General features: G+C 50.7%; 8 protein-coding genes across 8 annotated transcripts; 5 read left to right on the plus strand and 3 right to left on the minus strand.

Moving 5' to 3' along the window:
* Window positions 1–736: 736 nt before the first annotated feature.
* Asppvi_006185 (guanine nucleotide exchange factor SEC2) lies at window positions 737–2,797 on the plus strand (the record flags this gene model as incomplete). The annotated part of the gene is made up of 2 exons (XM_043302090.1): window positions 737–1,321; window positions 1,385–2,797. The coding sequence occupies 2 exons, from the start codon at window positions 737–739 to the stop codon at window positions 2,795–2,797; spliced, it is 1,998 nt and encodes a 665-aa protein (XP_043158025.1).
* Window positions 2,798–3,712: 915 nt separating this feature from the next.
* Window positions 3,713–5,423, minus strand: Asppvi_006186 (putative pre-mRNA splicing factor; the record flags this gene model as incomplete). Its single annotated transcript, XM_043302091.1, has 3 exons — window positions 3,713–5,160; window positions 5,230–5,283; window positions 5,336–5,423. The coding sequence occupies 3 exons, from the start codon at window positions 5,421–5,423 to the stop codon at window positions 3,713–3,715; spliced, it is 1,590 nt and encodes a 529-aa protein (XP_043158026.1).
* An 894-nt stretch (window positions 5,424–6,317) lies between these two features.
* Window positions 6,318–9,424, plus strand: pmt1 (protein mannosyltransferase 1; the record flags this gene model as incomplete). Its single annotated transcript, XM_043302092.1, has 5 exons — window positions 6,318–6,580; window positions 6,653–6,942; window positions 7,001–7,284; window positions 7,342–8,802; window positions 8,882–9,424. The coding sequence occupies 5 exons, from the start codon at window positions 6,318–6,320 to the stop codon at window positions 9,422–9,424; spliced, it is 2,841 nt and encodes a 946-aa protein (XP_043158027.1).
* A 405-nt stretch (window positions 9,425–9,829) lies between these two features.
* On the minus strand, window positions 9,830–10,532 carry Asppvi_006188 (uncharacterized protein; the record flags this gene model as incomplete). Its single annotated transcript, XM_043302093.1, has 4 exons — window positions 9,830–9,880; window positions 9,974–10,172; window positions 10,287–10,330; window positions 10,392–10,532. 4 exons carry the CDS (start codon window positions 10,530–10,532, stop codon window positions 9,830–9,832), a joined length of 435 nt encoding a protein of 144 aa, XP_043158028.1.
* A 768-nt stretch (window positions 10,533–11,300) lies between these two features.
* On the plus strand, window positions 11,301–13,118 carry erf2 (palmitoyltransferase ERF2; the record flags this gene model as incomplete). Its single annotated transcript, XM_043302094.1, has 1 exon — window positions 11,301–13,118. One exon carries the CDS (start codon window positions 11,301–11,303, stop codon window positions 13,116–13,118), a length of 1,818 nt encoding a protein of 605 aa, XP_043158029.1.
* Window positions 13,119–14,216: 1,098 nt separating this feature from the next.
* Window positions 14,217–16,924, plus strand: Asppvi_006190 (putative histone-lysine N-methyltransferase (Ash1); the record flags this gene model as incomplete). Its single annotated transcript, XM_043302095.1, has 4 exons — window positions 14,217–15,405; window positions 15,467–15,840; window positions 15,895–16,094; window positions 16,150–16,924. The coding sequence occupies 4 exons, from the start codon at window positions 14,217–14,219 to the stop codon at window positions 16,922–16,924; spliced, it is 2,538 nt and encodes an 845-aa protein (XP_043158030.1).
* A 916-nt stretch (window positions 16,925–17,840) lies between these two features.
* Window positions 17,841–21,963, minus strand: Asppvi_006191 (LYR motif-containing protein 4; the record flags this gene model as incomplete). Its single annotated transcript, XM_043302096.1, has 5 exons — window positions 17,841–20,700; window positions 21,396–21,445; window positions 21,505–21,567; window positions 21,675–21,839; window positions 21,913–21,963. The coding sequence occupies 5 exons, from the start codon at window positions 21,961–21,963 to the stop codon at window positions 17,841–17,843; spliced, it is 3,189 nt and encodes a 1,062-aa protein (XP_043158031.1).
* A 693-nt stretch (window positions 21,964–22,656) lies between these two features.
* Window positions 22,657–23,519, plus strand: Asppvi_006192 (uncharacterized protein; the record flags this gene model as incomplete). Its single annotated transcript, XM_043302097.1, has 3 exons — window positions 22,657–22,848; window positions 22,913–23,010; window positions 23,099–23,519. The coding sequence occupies 3 exons, from the start codon at window positions 22,657–22,659 to the stop codon at window positions 23,517–23,519; spliced, it is 711 nt and encodes a 236-aa protein (XP_043158032.1).
* Window positions 23,520–24,445: the final 926 nt, after the last annotated feature.

Raw genomic sequence — 24,445 nt, forward strand, 5'->3', positions numbered from 1 at the left:
CCAAGATTGGGTTTCCTATTCTGGAAAAGGGTAAATGACTCAGCGAGTCGATCCCGTTTGCCTCAGGCCAATGCCAGCCACACCTGTCAGTGCTCACCCGTCAAGTGTCCAGTCGTTTGGGCCTGAAGGACAAGGCCAAGCCTCCTCCTAGCGGTTCTTAACGGAGACCCGAAGTCAAGTCCGTTATCGCCTGCTACTTCAAAACGCCTCCCAAGTGCCAACCGCTTCCTCTCCTCAGAAAAGAGGGGTTACTCCGACTACCACTCCCTTCACCTAACTATTTACTGCTTCCGATATATTACCCTCCCTTCATTCTTGTTCTGCTAACTCTATATACTCTCTCTCTCTGTCCATCGTCTCCGTTGTGTCCGACCTCCTCTTCCGTTTTCACCCTTGACGCCAGTCCGGTCTCTTGATGCCTCGTATCTCGACTCGCTAGCCATTACATATTCTGCGCGTTCGGTCTGGGCCTCTTTTGAACAACTATTCACTTGTGGAAATTCTGAATGGGCGAGGTGTATCACCTATATCCATGGTCGTGACACCTGAACTGGGTCACCGCGCCTCTCCGGTTCTCTGAACTTGTTCCGCTCTTTCCAGTCCGCCATGGCTGAGTATGTACCCATTGTTTCACATGCCATTGAGTAGGGTGACTGGTGAAGTTACTGACTTCATGAGCAGTTTAATTGCATTCCAAACCTATCATCTAAAGCATAGCTTCCTTTCACCTTCCAATATGATTCCCCGTCCCAGCAATCACAAGCGATCCCTCTCCTCCGGCCACAGGACACTTTCTCCTGATAGAACAGTGACCAAAACCAAATCCACAAATGATCTCGCAGCGATTGCCACCGAGAAACCTTCTCTTGCAGCTCGTTCCAATAGTGCTGGAAATTTCCCTGATAGTGGTTTCAGTACTTTGAGGGACCCAAGGCTCGCGAACAGCTCTGAGGCATCCGACACATCCTCGACGCCATCCCATCATCCGGATTTGAGTAGTGAGGTTGCTGCTTTGAGTGTGAAATTGATACAGGCGATAAATAACCAGACTACGCTCGACGACAACCTGGTTGCCACCCGACAGGAATTGGAACAGGCCCGGAACCGGCTCAAATCATTGGAGTCGGAAAACGAGAAGTACCGACATGATATTGAGCAGGCGATTCTTATCAAGAAGGCCGATGCGGATCGAGAGATCTCGCAGTTGAAGGCCGCTCTCGCGGAGGAGAAGGCTCAGCGCGCCATTGTCGAGAAGGGTAAAAAGACCATCGAACAGGAACTGGAGACTCTCACTGCAGCACTCTTCGAGGAGGCGAATAAGGTAAGTCTATGGCATCTTTCGACAACACGACATGTAACTCGGTATCTAACATGACTGGAATAGATGGTCGCCGCCGCGAAGCTGGAGCGTGAGGCGGTCGAAAAGAAGAACGAACAATTACGCGCTCAGGTGAAGGACACAGAATTACTCCTTGCATCTCATCAAGAACAGCTAGCCGAGCTTAAGTCTGTGATGCAAGGAATGAACCTCGCCAAGGACGATGTTGAAATTCGCACCACCATTTCCACAACGCCATCCTCGCCAGGTGGGCATCAACAATTACCAGGTATATTCACGAGGAGCCTTGAGACTGCTGATCTTCCCGAACCGTCCTCCCACTTCGAGGAGGTCGCTCCAGGCCCCTCAACCAGTTTCCCTCATCTGTTCAAGTCAGTATGTCGGACGGATATTCAGGCCTTTGAAGATTTCCGAGAGCTGTTCAGTCTATCGAGAGCTTCGAAACCCCCAAGCAGGGCTGCCAGTGGTTCTTACGCCGGCCTGAATGTTATGAGCTTAGCCAATTTCAGCAGTGCTGGGTTTGGTTCGGCATCTTCATCCCCCGCCAAGTCCACTCATTCGCCAAATGGAAGCATGTCATCTCCTCAGCCTGCCACCTCCCATATCCCACTCAAAGAAACACGCTTCTACAAACGCGTGCTCATGGAGGACATTGAGCCTACTCTTCGGCTGGATGCTGCGCCCGGGATCTCATGGTTGACACGACGTGCGGTATTGAGCAGCATCTGCGAAGGAAGCCTCGTTGTTGAACCGATCCCGCCTGCAACAAGGAAATATGGATTCCCATGTTCACTCTGTGGAGATCGTAGACCTGGATCTGCCAATGAGAGAACGCATCGCTTTAGGACGTCCGACAGTGATACGGCTCAGCGCTATCCTTTGTGTGTCCTTTGTCTAGAGAAGGTTCGCTCTTCTTGTGAATTTACTGGCTATCTACGTCTCATCTTGGATGGTCATATCCGTGCGGGCGATGTAGAGGAAGAGAAAGACGCTTGGGAAGAAACAGTTCGCTTGAGAGAGCGCATGTTTTGGTCCCGCATCGGCGGAGGGGTGGTTCCTACGTGTGCTCAGGCTAATGGCTTTGAAAACGCTGGTCCATCCCAATCAAGACGTAACTTGGGCGACACGATATGCGATGATGAACAAGATCGCCTTGATTCCCCTCTTGAGACATGTGAAACTCACGATCATGACAATGACCACGGAGTTTCCGACTCCGATTACGACAATGCATCCGTGAGTGGGTATACTTCCGCATCAGGCGTTTCAAGGCCATTCTATGACAGTCCCCAGTCTCATGCTTCGGCGAAAGAAAGAGACGAGTATCTTGAGCATGGCGTGAGTCAAGTGACACTATCTGCGGCTAGTGGTGAGCCCAAGTCTATCACTCACGTTGAGGAGTCCCTCGTTATTCGGACCACGAAGAATGATGGCGACCATGATGACGATCGAAGCTGAAAACTTTCGCCTCAGCGCCTCTCAGTTTCGCACACTACGATACAACTGTCCTTCATTTTCGAGTCCCCCTTTGCTGCCGCTATCCTTCAACTTAAATGTCCATTTGCCCTTCTTGCATAGCTGCCCGTCAGTGCCTCGACCGCGCAGCAGGCTACGTGTATTATTAATTAATATGGAGCTGCAGCCCCGACGTTGTACACATAATATGCTTCCTTTTTTGTTTCTGCTTTCCGCTTGTTTTACCACTTTCTTTGTGGTGTCGCTCAGGACTGTTTGACCTGGCTTCCTTTCCCATCGAGCATGCAGCTGATCTGACGTCAACCCGTCCTATCCAGCGTGTTTTGTTTCATATTTGGCTTGCTCATACTTGCACTTTCGGCCCCTTCTATGTGTCGTTGCCATCGATTTTCAGCGGAAAAGACTTCAGGGTTTAATATATGGAGTGAATGGTGCACAGCATGATTTGTGTCTGGTACATAACATCTACTTGCACATATACGATAGATTTCTGCAGATAATGATGAATCATTCGGGAATATTGACTGAATCGTCTTCCGTGTTCAAAGTGCCTACACTTTAAGTCAGCATGCCCCATCAATAGGTGGTGATGATGACAGCTCGACGCTGTATAGAGACTTCTACGGGAGTAGGATAATCGAATACAGAGGGTTCATGGATTCGGAGGAAATTCTACTCATTGCACAGTCAAGCATTCACAAGAAATAGTCATTAAATGAAGGGATAAAATAACCTGAGCAACACTCACATTTGATAGTAATCAAGAAAGCAAGAAGAAGTGATACTTTACAGGTAAAGTGAACATGCGCCTTTTCGTAGAAGAGATCCAAGGACAAGTACTCCAGAATGAGAAACGCCTCGAAACAATTTGGATTTCCCCCTGCTATTTCTAATGCTTTAACCCTGCTTGTAACGTTCGTGAATTTGTCGAATCTGCTCCTCGATATTTAGACTCTGAGGGTTGGGCGGGCCCCCTGCAGGACCAACCATCGGCGGTGTAGGGCCCGCTCCCGGGGGGTTCTCGTAGGCCATTCTTTTCTTCCTTGCCTCCTCCTCCTCAGGATCCATGGCTGCGGTGAGTGATGAATCGAATACGTCGCTTCGCTGGCTCGCCAGCCGTTTCAGGTTATTGACCACATCGGCGGTCGACAGATTAGTGGTGGCGCTCCGCGACTCGGCCTTGGCGCGCTGCTCCTTCCACCGGGGATCCAGCAGTTCGATACGCATGTGCTGGTCAAGTTCAGCCACAGGGATCTGCTGGTGACAGTTGGGGCAGAGTGCAGTGGCGCCGGAAGGATTGAGACGGCGCGCTTGTGCGCGCGGTACGTAGTCGGAGCGGATGCGCATCGGTTGCTGTCCAGGAGGTGCTTTGGCAGCTGCTTGTGCTGCGGCGGCCTGTTCTCGGGCCTCCATCCGCTCCCGAATCCGTTGCTCTTCTTCTTGCGCTGCGGCAGAAGCCATAGGATAGGGTTGCGGTATCGGTGCTTGCGGAGGATATGGTGAAACAGACGGAAGGGCAGGCTGTGCCACTGGTTCGGGTTGTGCTGGAGGATAAGCGTTGTAGTAGACTTGGGCTTCCTGGTCTGTTGGCATCGCTTCTTCGATCCGCAGTGGGTTTAGCGACATCATAGCTTTTTGTTCCAGGGAGGCAGATTGTAGATCGTTGAGAGATGTAGGTGGGGGTAGGTCGGCCTGATCGTCCGCTTCAGTGAAGAGAACAGTTTCGACCACCACGAAATCATGCCAGTCGATCTGCGCATAAGCTATTCGTTCCTGTTCCTCCTCCTCTTCTTTCTTCTGCTTCTGTTGCTCTTGGTACTTCACCCATTCAGCGCGCTGTTTCGCCCGCTCCAAGATGTGGAATTTGTTCTTCACATTGTTTTCTAGTTCGGCGATTCTGCGCTTCTCTGACGTGAACTCGTCAATTCCTTCTGCCCTTAACAGGATGGTATATTGATCGACCAATCGAGTGAAAAATTGATAGAGACTGTGCTGCGGGCGAAGAAAATCGAACTGAAAGTTTCTCGCTTCGCGCTGCGACAGAGCGGTCATAAAAGATTTGCCCCTCTTGGCAACATAGAGCGCCGTAAGTTTAACAACCTCCAGATCCTGCGCGTTTATTATAGGCATCCGAGCCGAAAAGTGAAATTCCGGAGGCTCATCGGGCCCCTTGGGCTTCTCTGGTTCTGGAGCTGCTGTCGGTTCGCCTGGACGACCTGCTGCTACTGCGGTTCCTCTTCCTTCTTTGATCTCGTTCAACCGCCACTGGTAGAAGCTCGCATAAGCATCCCCGGGGTTCAGAAAGGAGAATTTGGGGTTGTTTTTCTCTTTTTCGCGCACACGCTCTGGAAGAGTACTGTTAGCTTACAATGGAAACGTGGGATCGATGAAATCGACGTATAGCATTGGCGCACCTTCAAAAACAAATCCGTTCCGAGCGACATAGCCTGCCGTCTTCTCCACAATAGCTAAATGGAAGGTCAGCACATATCTCTAGCAGAAACCCTTTGGGAGACCAACCTCGAATGTCTTTAGGTGGCAGAACCACACCCTCTGGAGGTTTGTTCACCTCATCTAGGAGAGTTGGAGTATTCCCATTAGAAGCCATATTCAATGCCAGAATCAGAACGACGATGGAGAATGTCAGGACGGTGGGGTTGCTGTCCTTGACTCCGCTGGCGTGCTTTTTGCCCTGGGACTGACTTCATTGGGATGGAAAGTTGCCGCGCCTGTTGGCGGCTATCGGATAAACGCGCGCATAAACACTTACTATTATTGGTGGAGCCGTTTAAGGCGATCTGAAAATTACGACTAGTAATTTTAGCACAACCTAAGGTAGGTAACTAGGTTTCCATATGGTAGTACTTCGTACTCGGTACATATCCTATGTACTAGGGACATCCGCATCCGTACTTGGTCCTCATCTATTGCGGCTGCAGGTACTTGGTAGGTTCTAAGAATGCAGTTCCTGAATACCTCGAATGGCAGCCAGAGATATCCATTCTGATAATCGACCTTGACAGGAGAGACGTTTCGAGCTAAAGCCAAGGAGTTGTCCACGAAGTGGTTAAGTACCCTGCCACCAAAACTCGCCCTTCGCAGTAGTTCCTACCTAGGCACACGCCGGCCCCATACTACCCTTCCTTAGCTCTCGTCCGCCTCCGCTGACATCTGGCCTAAACTGAGCTGACGCTTTCTTCGACCTCCTGACTGTTTCACACATGTTGTCCTGCTTTTGCTACTTTTCTGATAGTAGCCTTCCTCCTGTTCGTTTTATCTTTTAATTTTGTCATGGCGAGTCGCATTTCGATTCATTACTCTCGTTTATAACCCAATCTCCCAGTCAGTTTGGTTTCATCTTTTGGCGTGGGGTAATCTAAGAGCTCCCCTCTGGAGTCGGAGCATTCTACCACTCGTGCCAGATCATTTCGCTGTCTGACGGCGTAATTTCTTTTCTTGTCATTTGATCTATCTATTTTCGCTCCAATTGCGCCAATCGGACATGTCGCAAAAATCGAAAGAGACCTTACAGGTCAGGCCTTTGCCTAGAAAAGGCCGCTCTCCAAGTCGCTCTCCGAGACCGAAGGATCGCAAGAAAGCGCCAGCAGATATATCAAGTTATGGATCGGAGGGTGTCAAGGATAACAATATACTCCACCTTCCCACTTCGGACTATAAGGCGCTCGTCTTGGTCACGCTTGTTGCTCTGGTTGTTCGACTCTTCCGTATCTATCAGCCTTCTAGCGTCGTCTTCGATGAAGTCCAGTACGTCTTCATATCACTCTTTTTGATTGCACATATTACCGGTGCGCTATGAAGCTAATAATTGGTGAACAGCTTCGGCGGCTTCGCGAGCAAATATATAAAGGGCAGATTTTTCATGGATGTACACCCTCCTCTCGCCAAACTGCTCATCACACTTGCTGGCTGGCTGGCTGGTTTTGATGGTAATTTTGACTTCAAGGACATTGGCAAGGATTATCTTGAACCCGGAGTCCCATATGTTGCTATGCGCTTGCTTCCAGCCATATTGGGTGTGCTTACCGTTCCTTTGATGTTTCTGACCCTGAAAGCGAGCGGTTGCCAAACTATCACTGCTGTCCTCGGAGCTGGAGTCACAATCTTTGGTAAGATGATACCGCTATATATATATTTGACCAAACTATGTACGCTGACCACCTGCAGAAAATGGTCTAATCACTCAATCCCGTCTAATTCTATTGGACTCGCCGTTGGTCTTCTTTACAGCGCTCACAGCGCTGGCGTTTACAAGTTTTACAAACCAGCAGGAGCTTGGGCCTTCTCATGCCTTCCGTGGATCCTGGTGGTTCTGGTTGGCAGCAACAGGTCTATCCCTGGGCGCCACATTGAGCGTTAAATGGGTCGGGCTTTTCACAGTCGCGTGGGTCGGTTCTCTCACTGTCCTGCAGCTGTGGTTGCTTTGGGGCGACGCCCAGAACATCACACCGGTATGTCTTCGTCATTGGTTAGGCTTCCTCACTCTATGTCAAAGCTAATTGCTCCAGCGCTTATGGTTCAAACACTTCTTTGCCCGGGTTTTCTGTCTCATCATCATTCCCCTTGGCTTTTACTGTGGAATGTTCGCAATTCATTTCCTATGCTTGGTCAACCCGGGAGAAGGAGATGGATTCATGTCGTCGGAATTCCAGGCCACATTAAACTCCAAGGGAATGCAAGATGTTCCTGCAGACGTTGTTTTTGGGTCGCGTGTGAGCATTCGTCACCTGAACACCCAGGGTGGCTACCTTCACTCTCATGCCCACATGTATCCCACGGGAAGCAAACAGCAGCAGATCACTCTCTATCCTCACAAAGACGAGAACAATGTCTTCATCCTTGAGAATCAGACTCAGCCCCTTGGTCCCTATGGACAAGTGGAGGGCCCTTACGCTTGGGACAATATTACTACCGAGTACATCCAAGATGGTGCCGTGGTAAGACTCTACCATGCGATAACACATAGGCGACTTCACTCGCACGACGAGCGACCTCCTGTGACAGATGTCGACTGGCAATTTGAAGTGTCTGCGTATGGATATGAGGGTTTCCCAGGAGACGCAAATGATCTCTTTCGTATTGAGATTGTCAAGTCGAAGTCCGACGGCGAGGAAGCGAAGAAAAGGTTAAGAACGATTGAATCTAAATTCCGGCTTGTCCATGTCATGACTGGCTGCGTTCTGTTCTCTCACAAAGTGAAGCTTCCTGAGTGGGGTTTCGATCAGCAGGAAGTGACTTGCGCCAGAGGAGGCACCCTGCCGAACAGCCTTTGGTACATCGAGTCAAACAACCATCCGATGTTACCCGAGGATGCGGAAAAGGTCAATTACCGAAACCCTGGGTTCTTTGGGAAGTTCTGGGAGCTCCAGAAAGTCATGTGGACTACGAATGCTGGGCTGACCGAGTCCCATGCTTGGGATTCTCGCCCACCATCGTGGCCAACTCTGCTCAGGGGCATCAATTTCTGGGGTCGTGATCACCGTCAGATTTATCTCCTCGGCAACCCCTTCATCTGGTGGTCATCAACTGCCGCCATCGTCATCTATCTTGTCTTCAAGGGCATCGCCGTTATTCGTTGGCAACGCAGTTGTGGTGATTATCGCAACGTCAACTTCAAGCGATTCGATTATGAAGTCGGTACAAGCGTGCTTGGCTGGGCATTTCACTACTTCCCCTTCTATCTCATGGCTCGGCAGCTCTTTCTACACCATTACTTCCCGGCCCTCTACTTCGCCCTTATGGCGCTGTGCCAGGAGTTCGATTTTATCGCCAATCGCTTCAAGGCCTTCGGTCTGTCATCGAGACCTATCATTGGCAAAGGATTGGTCGCAATCTTTCTGGCTCTCAGCATCTTCACCTTCACTCTTTACTCCCCGTTGGTCTATGGCAATCCTTGGACCCAAGATGCTTGCAAGAAGGTCAAACTCCTTAGCACATGGGATTTTGATTGCAACACATTTTACACTGACGTAAGTGTTCCAGAATGGCAGCCTCCGCGACGAGGATACTAGATGAATAAACGCCCGACGGCTGACGACAACGCATTAGCTTGGTCAATATGTTACCCAATTTGTCAACGCGAACCCAATTGCATCCTCAACGCCCTCCGCACAGGTAACCCCAGTTCCAGGATTACCTGTCCAAGATTTACCCATCCAGGAACCGCCGGCGGTACCGCCCCAGCAGCATCAGCAGGAGGTTCACAAGGAGGCTCCGGAGGCAAGCGTGACTCCCCAGGCCAAACAGCCTCGCGGATCGATGGCGCGAGTGGAGTACCGTGATCAGCATGGCAATGTTCTTGATGAGGCGCTCGTCGCATCTCTTGCCAAGGAAGGCAAGGTTTCTTTTGAAACCCGGCACGAAACTCGGACTCGCCTTGAACATGGCCATGAAGTAGAGATGGTAGACGGTCAGATTGCACCGCCACACCCAGATGTGGAGGGACAAAATCCTGAGACTGTCAAGAACCAGGAACAGCAGGCTGCAGGAGACAGCCCAGCTTCGGTTGCTGTGGGTGAGAGCTCAGTCGAGGAACCAAGTTCCCCTGAGCCAAAGCCGGCTAGCGAGGCAAATGAGGCAACTCAGAATTAAAGCTATGGAATGTCCTATACGGAGTGTAATGAGTGGCTTCGGAGTGGTTGCTGGTCCTCTTTTCTGAACATTCGAGGCTTGGCAAAGTCGATTTCAATATCTCTTCTGTTGAACAATATTCTTCTTACCGAATGAAATGTGCGATTATACGTGTGATTTTCACAAATTCTCCATCCGAACCATACCCACTGTAGGGTAATCCGGACCGTTCTGCAAAAAAATAGCATGAAAAAGAACAGATGATCACGTATTGACTTCCAATCAAAACATACTATGCACACAAAGCTCTGGCATGAATCTGCACCCCAAACTCTAGCTCTCACAGTCGCTTTTAGTGTACAGCAATCAACATCGGACCACATCCGATGTTCGTCTCTAGCTTTCGGTCCTCCGCAGTATGGCCATCTAGTAGTCCCATTCCTCCTTACCGTACTTGTTGAAGCGCTCGTGAAGGTCCTATGACGAGAAGAAATGGGTTGTCAGCAATCTATTCGCATGTACTACCTGACATAAGAATCGTCATGACGATAAAAGGCGAGGGGTCATTACCACGGGCAGAGTGACATTGGGGACAATGACAGTGTTCAGAGCGCTGGGAGCGTTTCTGAGGGGCTGGCTCTTGTCACCGTGGGGGTGGTACTGGTACTTGTAGATCTTGCCCTCGTCATCGCGCTCCCAAGGCATGGAGCTCTCTCCAATGCGAACGTTGCTCTCAGAGGTGACCGAGGTAGGCTTTCTACCGAAGTACCTGTTGACAACAATTGGTAAGCGGCGTCCGCATCAATCCAGCATGCAATTGGCGACAATCGGGTTCTGCAATCGCTTTTTGTGTGGAATGTGGGCGATAGGGAGGATTATTCACCATCCAGCAATCAGGAAAGCTCCGGACATGACACCGAGCAGAACCTACAACACCCTTTAGTGAGAAATCCAAATCAGTCCAGCGGAGCTCAGCAGAGGTCCATACGTAGAGCTCGGGGTCGCGCTTGGGAGCCTTGTCGAGGGTGGCCTCCTCAAGCTTGGAGCTGTAGTTTCGTCGTGGGGCAGCCCGGAAAAGAGACTGACGGGCGAAAGCCCGGCGCGAAGCCATGGCAGCAATTGAAGACATGGTGATAATTTGTAAGTTTGAAGACTGGTTGTCTGCGACGACTGCAATCGGGGGGTTCTCTGGGAGAAAGTGGGAAGATCGAAGTGTCAAACGATGATGTTGCTGGCGCATCATCAGGTGACATCCCGTTGGCCTATCCGCTCCCGACGCTTAGTCATGCATAATATTGGGCTGGGACTCGCCGCCTGCAAAGGCAAAATGTCGTATCGTTCAATGAGTCGCTGAGCGCGCAAGGGTGTCAACGCCTCGTCAATTTGAAAAGGGTTCCAGGGTGCTTGCTAACTCACTCGCCTTTGGACTGTGCTTCTCCCAGCCGTGATGTGACGAAGTTCTCTCTCCTTCCTCTTATATCCGCTCGTCAACTTCGCAACTATAATCAAGGTCTGTGAGGACCACACCAATTGATTTCCCATAGCCGATAGGGGTCACGACATATGCTCTGCTCTGCTCCCACGGCTTGCAGTACTGAGAGTTCGCAAGCACACATGAAGCTAACTACACCGCTATATTATAGGTTGCTCACATTCCTTTACGATCCATTATACCACTTGCGAAAGATAACGCAGAAATAATCTCCTTGTCCCTCCTTATCCACGTCTAAACTCCGATTAGCGTCCTCTCTCATCTATCCTTTTTGCGACTGGGCTGCCATAGACTTGTTTCATCAACAGCAGTCCCCGAGCATCTTTTCGCTTCCTTCACCAAAAGCTGCATCATGATCAATCGGCATTACTATTAGCAGAAATTCTTACCAACTCGCGGACAATCATGTCGTCTGCGCCGGAGACGAGCGATGCGGCTCAAGGATCGACCGCACAACCTGTCCTCGGTATTCCTCGCCCACCTTCCGTCGGGGGCATCTCCTCTCGAATGACAGACGTGGCATCAGAAGATGGCGAACAATCCCAAGCAAATACCGGGATTTCATCACGTCCGCCTCAGTCGCAGAGATCTCTTTCTAGACGAGGCCCACCACCCGCGAGAAGTTCAGTCACCGCACACAGCCAGATGACGAGTAGACCCGGAAGCTCTGCGAGCAGATTGAGTCGCAGTCATATTCCTTCCCTCACTGCGCAAGGCTTTTTTCGACCAATGTCCTCTCAGAGGCTCCAAGCGCATCGGGGTCGGCCAGTCACCAAAGAAACGGCAACGTCATCCGAGGATTGGAATGACCAAATCGACCAAAATAGGCGAAGCATAATCTCGAATAGCACTTTCCCCCAGAGTTCTGCTCCACAGGAGGAGGCTCCTCCATCGCGGGGTACTGAGTTTACAGATCCCATAATTCCAGATCGAAATACGTCGAACGCCAGTCCCGTCGGAAATACGACGGCAAGAAGCGTGGGCGAGAGTGCAAAACTCTTGCACGATCGGGACAGAGTGTATAAAATTACGCCGCAACAGCTCAATCTGGGTGTTAATCATAGCCTCCAAGCTAGTGATCCTCCCCAACGATCACCTCTCTCTTTTCTGTCTCTACAAAACAGAAATCCTGCACCAGACCCCCGCGATAGTCGGGCTCATGAGCGACTGTCATCTGCAGACTCATCCCCTGGATCCATCGAGAAGCAACATCACACAACAGCTAGATCTAACTTGGGCAAGAATTATGAGCACTTCACCGGTAACACCCTGTTCTTCGGTGGCGGTCGGTTCCAGAATTCTAGAGACAAGCCCATCAACATTGCAACTGGCGTCTTTGTGGTTCTGCCTTCCGCTTTGTTCTTTGCATATTCGGCTCCTTGGCTCTGGCATCATATCTCACCTGCGGTCCCGATATTGTTTGCCTACCTTTTTTACTTATGCTTGTCCTCGTTCATACACGCCTCGGTCGTCGATCCTGGGATCATTCCTCGAAATCTTCATCCAATGCCACCTCCAGAGCCCTCAGGCGACCCATTGATGATCGGACCGCCGACCAATGACTGGGTGATGGTGAAGCTGGCAACGTCTGATGTCGCGGCAATGGACGTTCCGGTGAAGTACTGCAAGACTTGCAACATCTGGCGCCCACCGCGCTGCTACCATTGCCGCGTGTGTGACAATTGCGTTGAAACTCTGGATCATCACTGTGTTTGGCTGAACAATTGCGTTGGTCGCCGTAACTATCGATACTTCTTTGCTTTCGTCAGTTCTGCGACTCTCCTTGCCCTATTCTTACTTGGAGCCAGCCTTGCACATGTTCTGGTGTATCGTGCTCGCGAAGGCGTTTCTTTCGCCTCCGCAATTGACAAGTGGAGAGTCCCTTGGGCCATGGTTATATATGGAGCACTGGCAGCGCCTTACCCGGCCTCATTATGGGCATATCACCTCTTTTTGGTAGGGCGAGGCGAGACGACAAGGGAATACCTAAACTCACACAAATTCGCCAAAGCAGACCGCCATCGTCCCTTCACTCAGGGGAACGTATTCCGAAACTGGATATCTGTGCTCGCGCGACCCCGCCCTCCGACCTATTTGCAGTTCAAAAGGCCTTATCAAGAGGGTGACCAGCGCTTGAGCGCTCTAAAACGGAAAGACCAGCCTCGAGATGTTGAAGCTCAGGCGGACATCGAAATGCAGCATGTTCCTCCGACTCCACGGTAGGGCTAACACGGCTGTGGTGTTGGGTGAGCTAATCCTCACATCACTATCTATTCGGTCTTTCTCTGAAGCTAATCGCATCTCTGTGATTGCATTCCTTACACATTTTCTTTTTTTTATATTTCTATATCTTCTTATTCAAAGGCACTGATGCTGCTTTGATTGACTTGACTTTTGTTGTTCTGAGTGTTGAATATCAACACTTCACCATCTTGATATCTTTGTGCATTCCCTTTTGATTTCCTAAGATTCCCCCTCCAAAATGAGACGTTGCGATTGAGCGATCTCGATTCACTTGCTCTTCATGACTGTTATCTCTTTCTTCTTTTCGATTCTCAATTTCGCCCTGATTGAGAGTCCTCAGTCTTGGTTCAATTTGTTGGGTTGGGTTTATATCACGCGACATCAAGGATATATGTATGATAATCTGTTCTGCCTTACAGATAGACCATGAATAATTCACTCAAGAGAGCAAAGAGAAGAGCTCGCTCTGTAACCCTCCGCTGGCAGCTGTAGCTTGTAGGCGCCTGCAGAGGCTGTTATCGAATGCCGAAGCGGCCGCATGTTGGAACTCCAGATCCTTGAGTCGAGTTCGTCCAAGCTCAATTTTCCCAAAATCAGATGGCAGGACTAAGCGCAGAAGGTCGTGACCAGAAGACTTAGTGTTGTCCGTAGTCTCGCTTCTGTTTCCCTCTGCATTCCGCGGCCGTGCCTCCCCTCCGGCCGTCCCAAACTGGCTGACGACAGGCACTGGACCCCCTCCGCACCTTCATCTTTCTCCTTCCCTTCCAATGCCTCGCCGTCCACCTTACTGAAACCATCCTTTCACTCATCTGTGCCTCATACCTTTCAGCATGTTTGTCAGAGTCTTGTTGTGACCTGGTTTTTGAGCTGTTGAGCGTTGTGCAGATACGCCTGATAACAGGAGCACCTATTATTGCCCTTGTCCGTCGTGATCGCATTCAACTGCAGGCAAACAACAAAACCTCCCCTAAGCCCCGGACTGAATCAGACAAAAGGTGTTTTTATTCTAGACTACCTCTGCACTTTCAACCGTTTCAGCAACAGAATCACGTACACATCGTTCTCAAGGAAATCGAGATGGGAAAGCGAACTAGATCCTCCGTCGCGTCACCCGCGACACCCGCGACCCTCTCGGACCTCCAGAAGCATGCTCACGAGCACGTCGACGAGACAATAGGTCTAGAAATGCCAGAACAACTCCTTACGCCTGAGAACAGCCGTTCCGAAACCTCCAGCAACAGCGAGAACGCGTGCCATGAAGAAAAGCCTACGCTGCGACGGACGTCTACACGTGTGACACGCTCTTCTCTACGGGCTTCGGGTCAATTTGAGGCCAAAACTGAGCAGAAAGATGCAAACATCGCGTCCTCGTCTGGTGAAATGGACCCTAATAATTCTAGTGGGAACCTAGCCAACAATGTCACGAAACTCAAGCGGTCCCAGTCCTCTCACCTCCGGCACAGCATAGCGGTCATGGAAACGTCCGTTTGGACCGAGTCAACGCTTACACGACATATCGTGGGGGTTGAGGACCATCTAATAACTCCAGATACGCCTGTCTCCAACTCGTCCCAAGAGCCACAGCTAGATGACCTTAGCTCATCACTACCGCAGCGATCACTGAGGAAGCGCGTGGAACGGGCATTGACCAAGGAGGATAGCTCCAACCCGAAGAAGGATGAATTGGCGGCCCGAGTTGAGGATCTCAAACCAAGGCGCTCAACTCGTCTGAGTTTATTGGAAAAGGCATCGGATTTTGTCGAAAAGGCGAGTAGCGTCCTGGGCAAAAGGTCAAAGGATATGATGGAGAAAGGGCAAAATCTTGACCGCAGAGCCAGTCTGCGACCTCGGAACGTCGTTGCGCCCAAGGAAGAACCTGCGTCTCTCGCGTCAAGCGAGCCTCCGGCTGCGAAGAAACGACGTGTTTCTGAAAGTGACCTGCCGTCCAAGGTCAAAGCCATTGATGAGTCCACTGCGCAAGGCGACATTGCCGCGAAAGGGCCCAGGTTCAAGCCGAAGCGCTGGCTGTCTCATGGACTGTACACTGGGCAAGAATATACGACCGCCCGGCCCAGCCAAAATAGAAATAAGAACGCGAAGAGGCGATCTCAAGGCGCTCCCTCGCAGCGAAGGCTGCTGCCAATGCCAATGTTCGCAGGCGACCGACTGCTACAGGTGGGGAGGGATTTCCAGCTGCCGTTCGATATTTACTCGCCTCTTCCACTCGGCCAACCCAAACCTGACGAATGGAGGAAAACCAACAAAAGTACGTTGACTATTGAATGCGCACTTGTTGAAAGAGAGAGCAGTACTAATATTCAATCTAGATGTTTTTGTTGGAGAGGCGGGCAGTATATGGAGAGCCAACAAGCACATGGAACTGTCCAAATGCATGTGCACAGAAGAGACAGGATGCGACGAGAACTGTCAAAATCGCTACATGTTCTACGAATGTGACGATGGGAACTGTGGACTGGGACCTGACTGTGGCAACCGAAGCTTTGAGGAGCTTAAGCAAAGAACAAAGGCTGGGGGAAAATACAACATTGGCGTGGAAGTCATCAAGACAGCCGACCGCGGATACGGCGTCCGCAGCAATCGCACATTCGAGCCCAACCAGATTATCGTTGAATATACTGGTGAAATCATTACTCAGGCCGAGTGCGAGAAGAGGATGAGAACGATATACAAGAACAATGAGGTATGTCCCTTGTTTAATCCGTTACCTGATCGGATGATTGATCTGAAGCACTAGTGCTATTACCTCATGTACTTTGATCAAAACATGATAATCGACGCTACTCGAGGCTCAATCGCCCGCTTCGTGAATCATTCCTGTGAACCGAATTGCCGAATGGAAAAGTGGACTGTTGCAGGAAAGCCACGCATGGCTCTATTCGCGGGTGACCACGGTATTATGACCGGTGAAGAATTAACTTATGACTACAATTTTGAGTGAGACTCTCCACTGCTCGCGATGTCACTTGGGTTCTTTCTGACTGTTACTCAGCCCCTATTCTCAGAAGAATGTTCAGCAATGCCGATGCGGTGCTTTTAACTGTCGTGGAATATTAGGACCGCGACCGAGAGAGAAGGATCAGCGGTCCAAAGAGTCGAAAATTACTAGCCAGAAGAATACTTCAACTTCGAAGAAGACGACTACCACTAAGAAGGTCATCGGTACGAAACGCAAAAGCGGGACAGTGCTTGACAATTCTTCATCGCGGCTTAACAAAAAGCGAAAAGTTCTGGCTCCGAAATCCATCACGAAACAGGTCAAAAAGGTGGTGTCGAAAGCGCGTGCGACGATTTCCAAGTCAGCGAACTCGAGAAAGACGAGTACGATGAAAATGCAGACCAAGGTCTCCAAGACGACGATCAAGAAGCCCGAGGGCTCAAAATCTAAGAGCCAGGCGAAGGCTAAGGAAACCAAGCCCAAAAGTAGCGTCAGACTTCCCAAGGTCAAAGCTGCCAAAACGATGGCGAAGGCAGCAATCCTTCCCAAGAAGAAGTCGCCCCAAACAACAGGAAAGTCGCCGTCGAAGGCGAAGGCTTCTCCTGCGTCTTCCCCGACGTTGAGTCGTCCATCTGCGAAAGCTAAGGAGAAGATCCTCAAGGCAGCCAAAGGTGCAAGTGCTCGGAAACAGGCGACGAAGGGGGTGCCAGCAGGTGCTAAATCGCCTCGCAAGACCCCCACAAGCAACGGCATCAAAAAGCGCCCTGGAGCTACGGCAATGACTAAACGCACAAAGGGCGCAAGCACGAAGATGGTCCATTCCACTTAAATAATAAACAAGAGACAACGGAATCTGGCGCTAGCAGTCATACATTGCAATAATATTTCAGTTCGTCCGATTATTCGATCATGGTTTTCCATTAGCTTCTCCCGAAGCGGTCGTGCTTTCGCTTCCTCACCTTCATCTCTTGAATCTGCTTGCGCTGCAGGCAAATTTCTCTTCAGCCCGTGGATCGGTCGTGATTTTGATATTTCCTTGGCTGTCACATGGATGTTTCTCTGGTTCTTTCTCTGCGCTGACTGTTATTCCCCTGCTCCACTGGTTCGATCTATATTTTGGGCGTCAGGTGTATCCTATACTGTCTCGACTGGTTGTTCTTACTCGGATGCAGACTTGGTGTTGGGTTCAAATGGTTTCAAGGAATGGAAGAGTACTTAAGTTTCTGGATTCTATAGCTAATATATTGATATAAACTGAAGACTGCATGACGCTGTGCATACAGCACATACAATAGACACGACTCAATCATCACCCATAGAGTCGGAGTATGCTGCCGCTGCCCGCCTTAGATATGAGGCTTATCCTTGGTCTCAAAGGCTTCTCAAATTCATCTTTTGTGGCAATATGCGCTACATGTGTCTCGAAAGAGCTTCGGGTGAATATTGTCGGGAGAAACAGGTATAGAGCAACTAGGCGGCAATCAACATCGAGATTATATACAAACGACGTGTGAAACCGTGAAAACACAGTGATCCTTCCTAATTTATAGCCTTTACACAGAGAAATCCCGCAGATGCATATTCCGTAGACCAAACTGTCCCCGATATGGGATATTTACTACCAAAGATGGAATCACTTAAAAAACCTTATAGAGAACCGAGAGCGCAACGCCTTACACCTAACTCCCACCTCAAATACACCCATGCAGAGATTGAAACAGAGTCTGACGTTCTCACTAGAAATTCTATGCTGCGCTAACGTCAGAGGTCGATGGTGCAGGTGCCTCTTCTCCACTCTCCTTGCTTTCAGGTTCTACCTTTTCCTGCTCGGCGATAGGCTGGGGAGCAGCGTCGCTCGGTTGCATAGCTTGTGGATCGGTAACTTCAGGTGCGCTTGGTGCACCAGCCGAAGAAGGAACCTCAGGCGTTTCATCTTCATCGGGCGGAGCTGGTTGTGGTTCTTGAGCGTCTGTTACGGGCGCCTGATTCTCAGGTTGCTCTTGAGAGGATTCCTCAATTTGCTCGAATTCTGGACTTGGAGGGGTGAGAGGCTCTGTTGGCGGTGCCATGTGTTCCGGCGAGGGGCGTGTGGGTTGCGGAGGTGTCTGCTCTGTAGTTGAAGGGGCAAGCGGCTCACTTGGATGAGCCGATTGCTCCGGCGAATCTTGCGCCGGTTGTTCTGCGTGTGGCTCAGGGGATGGAACTGGAAGTTGTTGATCTGTAGGCGGCGCAGCTGGTTGATCTGAAGGGGCTTCAGTAGAAAGTTCTGTAGATGGCATCATGTTAGAATCCGTTGCAGGCTCGATCACTTGCGGCGCGGCGGATTCAGTAGCCTGGTTCTCTGCGGGTTGAGCAACAGGCTCTGCATCTACAGCTGATGGTGCTTCAGGAACTTGTTCGGGAGACTGTGCCACAGGAGCTTCCTGATTAAGCTCTTCTATGGCATCATTCGCCGCAGTTTCCGCGGTAGGCTCTGTCATCTCATGCTCAGGTTGCTCTGGAATAGACATAGTGCTGGGTTCTAGGGATGGTCCACTGGGCTGTTCGATTGCCTTCTGCTCTGCATCAGCAGGTTCGACAATCTGCTCTGAGATCTCTTTTGCTGCTTGCTCTTCAACGGATTCCGATGGTTGTTGTTGAGGCTCATCTATGACTGATTCTCCAACTTCCCTTGCGGTATTTGCCGCGGTGCTCTCAGCAGTAATGGTTCCAGCTTGCGGATCAGTTTGTAGTGCGGCTGATCCGTCAGTCTGGGCATCGCGAACCGTACCATCCAGACTAGCTTCCAAGCTACCAAGAAGATCAACCTCGTTGCTCCCTGCCTCAGTATCGGCCGGTTGAGGTTCAACTGCAGGATTGGGAGCTTGTTCAGGAACAGTTTCTTCCAGGGGGGTAGGCTCAGTCGTAGGAGCTGATGCAGCAGCTTCCAAGTCCTCCATTACTACATCACCCGTCTCGGCTACCTCCTGTATCATTGCTTCACTTGGAGTAGCCTGACTTGGCTCCGCCGACTTCTCTGTGGTTTCTGTCTGACCTTCTGTTCCATGCGCAGTCTCAACAGGTGGAGACGGGCCCGGCACTGAAGTTTGAGGTACTGCCTGAGGCGATAGGGAAACAGGACTTCCGTGGGCGGGCTCAGTAACATCTTGTGCATCTGAAGACAGACGTTCCGGATGTTGCTGAGGTACAGTCGCCAGACTATCATCTGGGAGGGAGACTGGAGATTGTGCATCGGACATAACAACGTCTTCGGTCACGACTGCCTGTGTCGGCTCTTTGGACACAGCTGTAGCTTCAGGTTGAGCCGAAGGGGCAGGAGCAGACTCCTCAGCAGACATTGACGCCGGGGCTTGAGGACTAGGGGGTTTAGCGGAGGGCGCCGATGGCTGCACATGCGTATGGGTAAAGGGTTTCTTGGCCAAGGCTGATAGGCCCTCTGGAGCAACTGATTGCGATTCATCATTTTCCTGCTTGATAGCTCCTGAAGATTCTTGAGCAGCTTCAGCGTCAGATATAGACAGCGCATCACCCGCTGGTACAGACTCAGGCTGTGCGAGTGGAGTTTCTGGTGTCTTGGCGTCCAACATCGACTCGTCGCCCTCATCACTCTCTTCGCCCTCATCACCCTCCTCCTCTTCATCATCCTGGCCGCTTTGATCCACTGACAAGCGGGACGCGTCCTGATCCGGTTTAGCAAACCCGGCATCTGTGGCGCCATCTGCAGTACTGGCGCCAGAACCATGGACAAGCGCAGCATCAGCCCCATCCCCTGGCGCAAACATGACCTTCTTCCTGCGTCCCTTTCCAAAACCCTTGGCCTTGCGCTTGGGAGGAGGTGGGCGTCTTTTCGGCGGCGTCATGACAGAGACGGAGCCTGCGTCTGCAACAACCACACCTTCAGCGTTGACCACACCAACACCTTCGACAACAGTGCCAGGTGCAGGTGCCTCCGGAATAACAGCGACCTCCTTGTTTTCGGCTCTCACTTGAGCTTCATCGGTGATTTCGCCTTCAATCTTGTGTCCTTCCGGCACCCACGCCTCGTAGATGGAAATGTTACCAGTAACCGGGTCGACCTTCTTGAAACGAGTCCTCCTCATCGGAACATTGTTCGCGGCACCGTCCACACCCGTAGTTGAAGCGCCGTACAGTGATGGTAAGCCCGGTCGTCTCTTGGCCAGAAATTCCACCTCCGGTGGCTCCAGATGTCTAGGCAGCGCTGCCCACTTGCGCGCAGTAAAGCTGCGGTCCGTGCTCTGTATCATCGGTTGTTCCTCGACGTCCGTAGCTTCTTTCTCTTCATCCTCTGGCTCCTTTTGCGCTTTGCGAATGTAGATACAACCGGCTCGAGCAGCGCGAAGAAGCGCTCTGCTCATAGGTGTCAGGAGATGACTGTCCCTAGGCATGGGGTGTTCGGGTAGGGCCTGTTTGCCTCCGGGGCCTTGAATGAGCGATTCCGATATTTCGGTCTTGGGGACCTGGGAGATTGTTTGGCGCTGGCGCGTCCATCTCCGCACCGGGAGTCCTTCGAAAACATCGTGATCGATTTGGCCGGTTCGGGTTCGATTAGCGTTCTCGCCGAATTGACGACCTGAGCGCGAGGATCTGAACTGATGTTTGTCAGCATGCAGATGAACGATACAATTATCGCCAGTCCCTGGGAGGGAGATCTCTCCTTGCGGGCGACGTTGCGCTAGGAGACACCTACAGTCGGTGGCATGGTGAGTGGCTGGCCGGCAGTCTTTCCTCCGCCTCGCAGATACTAAGGCGAGTGCTTGCAGATTCCAGTATCTTTAAAACTATCAACTGAAAAGCTAAAGTTATAAAGATCGAACAATGGTGCCGTCTGCGGTCCAGCCAGATTAGGATGCGACTGGTAGTGTTCGGCGCGATGCGATGGCGCGGAAACGGGAGTTACTGAGCGCTGGGTCACGTGAATTTATCACCTATACACCTATGCAAGGACCATGACAATAAACCCCAACAAGAAATGATACTTTGACTTCTCCAGTAATCTATTATAGGCAGCTAAGATAATGTAAGAGAAGCGTGTGTCTTTCTGATAGTTATGAGTAACCAGTGCAACATACAGCGCAGTCGGATTCGTTAAAAGTACAGTCACCCCGGTTTATCCAATAACTTGACGGCTGCGCAGTGCAAACTCATGTCGAGTTCAGTGTTCCGTTCTGAATAAAGTCTGAAACCCCAGCATGTCCTTGTTTACACGGTCCAGTGAATCAATCCCACCTGCAACCACTGTCAGCTTTTGGCGAAAGAAGCATAATGAGGAAGTGTCATACCCGGTATCCTTCTGACGGACGATACCGCCCTCTTGTCCAGTCTGCTCGCCCTGCATGAATAGTTAGGCGAAGTCTGAAACGAGCAAGGCGCATTCGAGAGACTACTCACAGTCTTCTGTCCTTCCACTACTAATTTGTCCAGCTGATAAAACTGACTAATCACAGTTTGTCGCTGGATTAGAAGTCAGCAATCCGTGCTTCCGTAAGACGTAGTACGTCGATGTCTTAGACGATGGAAAAGCCTCATCTCGACCCCGGCGTATACAAATCAAGACTGACCTTCAACATGCGCAACTTTTGCAGACCATCCTGAATCAACTCCTGTATCCTCCTTTCCTCGGTTTCATGCTGGTGCTCACGGAAGGCATCCCTCGTTCTCCGACGGGCATACTCACGAAAGTTGTAGTTCGAGAATTGGGAAGATTGACGAAGCAAAGATCGAAACTGTATGATTGAATCACATCGTTAGTCTTTTGATTCACGTAGCTTGATCGCCCGGAGAGGATGAAAGACATACCAATGACCGGACCTGGAACGCAGTGTCCCGCTGCAAGCTTGCCACAGACATGATGGCAGATTCTATGAGATGGGAGTGGAGATGTGAAGCAAAGTGCTCAGAATAGACCTGCAAGCGACAAAAGCGATGCGTGTCCGACAATAATCACTAATCTGATGATGCTGTGTCCAAATGAGGCCTGTGCCTTCTCTTCGACTCTTCACCCCTCACGGCTTTCACTGAGACAAAAGTGAAGCGTTACAGAGATGACAGATAAGATAATTTGACTGCCGTTTTCAGAGCAACCCTAGCCAGGAGATTGTATACTTTTCACAGGATCGCTAGCACAGTGTCTTGCATCACAACTTCAACTGCAGGTGGCGGTTCACAATTATGCCGGAGACTCGCACAAGCTGGAGGGACGTCCGAGCTCGAATCACAGAATAGTAGAATATCAAGATGGTATAGACGATTCACAGTCTCTCCCGGTTAGACAGAATAAGGGATGAGAAAGAAGGATGTATCCGACTATCCACCTTAATCGCGCAGGGAAATTCTTTTGCTTTTCCCCGGAAGCGCAATGACGGAGTTATCGGGCTCGGGCGGCCGAGCTCTGTGTGCTTCTCCAGATATTCCCCATTCGCCGACCTGCACTCTCTACCGGGCGTTGAGCAGCTATTGCATTTGTCTTATTTTCAGCGTTACAACCTCATCTAGCAGTATTCAACTAGCTTTTCTACGCTGCAATAACGTTTCGACTTGTCAATGGCCGAACTCCCGACTCCTCCAGCATCCCGCCCGAGCTCTGAATCACCGGAGCTTCATCTCAAGCACTCTGACGAGACCGAGTCCTCTGCCAAAACCTTACAATTGCTGGACCATTCTCTGGAAAGATATCTTCTACTTCTGGATCAGCATCAAAAACTGCAGGCAGATCTCGCCAAAAAATTATCTTCGGTATATGTCTATTCGTCCTGCGCAATCGTTTCCACCTGGGGTAGAGAAGCTGACGATAAGAAAGGGATTCTTCTCCCTTGCGCATGCAAATTACACTTGTCCGCCCGGTCGACGATATGGCGCTGATTACTATGACGAACGTATGAAGGCGATTAGGAGAATGTAAGCTGAATACGGTCTTGGGCGCCGACTCGAGCTCAGAAACCCGCGATCCACGGTCAGGAGGACTAACCGAGCGCTTCATAATCAGGGCAATACGATCGCCTCCATGCGCCGAAGAAGAAAAGATCATGAATGGGGCTGAGGACGCCCCGCAGGGAGAGTGTCCACCAAACGAGTACAGGCAGATCTTTACGATTGATGAGACTACGAACAACCAGCGAGTCGAGGAGCTAGCAACGAGTAAAGGCAAGGAAGAAGCCGACTCGGAAGTCGGCAATGCGCGACAAGTCGATCCGAGTGCGACGTCAGACCCCGACTCCTCAAAAGAGCGATCTCGCTTCTCTGACCCTATCCACTGGTACGGGATCTTGGTTTCCCCTTCTCTTCGCAGCGCTCAAAGGTCTTTCACGGAAGCTATAGAGCAATATTCGCCCAAGCTTGCCAGTGTGGTTGTGGAGATGCAGACTGTGGAGAGGGAGGTCGAGCGGCTGCGAAATCAACTGCGATGAGCTCATCCTACCGGAAAGTGAGTCCATGATACAAGGCATGAGTTCAACGTTGCGCTTCCCCAGTCGACCCTGTCATTTGTGACATGCGGTACGGAGTACACTTCGTCGAACAAGGATATGTGGACTGTGGGCCATAACTCAGACTCGAGCGCTGCCGTTACTTTGGCACCGGCATGGATAACGTTGGCTTTACAGCAGAATAGCTATGATGCTGTCCGACTGAGCAAGGATGGCGTATCGCGCCGAGGCTGTTCTTCGGCAGGAAGAGAGGATACTGGCTATTTGAAACCGCCGGACAGGCTTGTCCATTGACTCTGCATGTCTGGTAACGGAATTCTCTGCCATCTGGGTCCTCGTGCATGTGCGTCAGTGTGAAAGTGGCAGACTTGCAGGAGGCCTTAGTGAATTTGTTATGCACCCCTCAGCAAAGCCAGAAGAGTTTCAGGAGTCACATCCTCATAGCTTGCAGAAACCAGAATAAGCTGCAACTTGGGGTTCTTCATAACCTGATAGTACTATTGTAGGACGTGAATCCAATGAACTTATAGCTAGAATGCAGATATCAAAGACAGTAGAGGCCAATATGCAGCAGCTGTTGGTACAGTATGGCGTCACATGACGGAGTTGGAGCTGTTTTGCTTCTCATCAACATGTATGTCTGTCCAGATTATCCATTTCGTGACTGTCTATTATTATCACTTCGGTTGGTTAAGTTTTTACAACTAGTATCTTAGCTCGTCAATAACGGTCTATTTATCCGCTGTTAGTTGATAGCCACTGGCGTTCCTGTTGGGCTTGTGCCCCCGAAATAGCCCAGTGCAAGCAATAGTCTTGAACCGTTAATGGGTTCAATACCAGGGGTAACGTACTTTCATTCCATCGGGACATATTTGACCCCCCCCGGATCTTTTGATCAACAATGATGC

This window comes from Aspergillus pseudoviridinutans (genome assembly GCF_018340605.1).
Source record: "Aspergillus pseudoviridinutans IFM 55266 DNA, scaffold_4, whole genome shotgun sequence".
Lineage (NCBI taxonomy): Eukaryota > Fungi > Ascomycota > Eurotiomycetes > Eurotiales > Aspergillaceae > Aspergillus > Aspergillus pseudoviridinutans.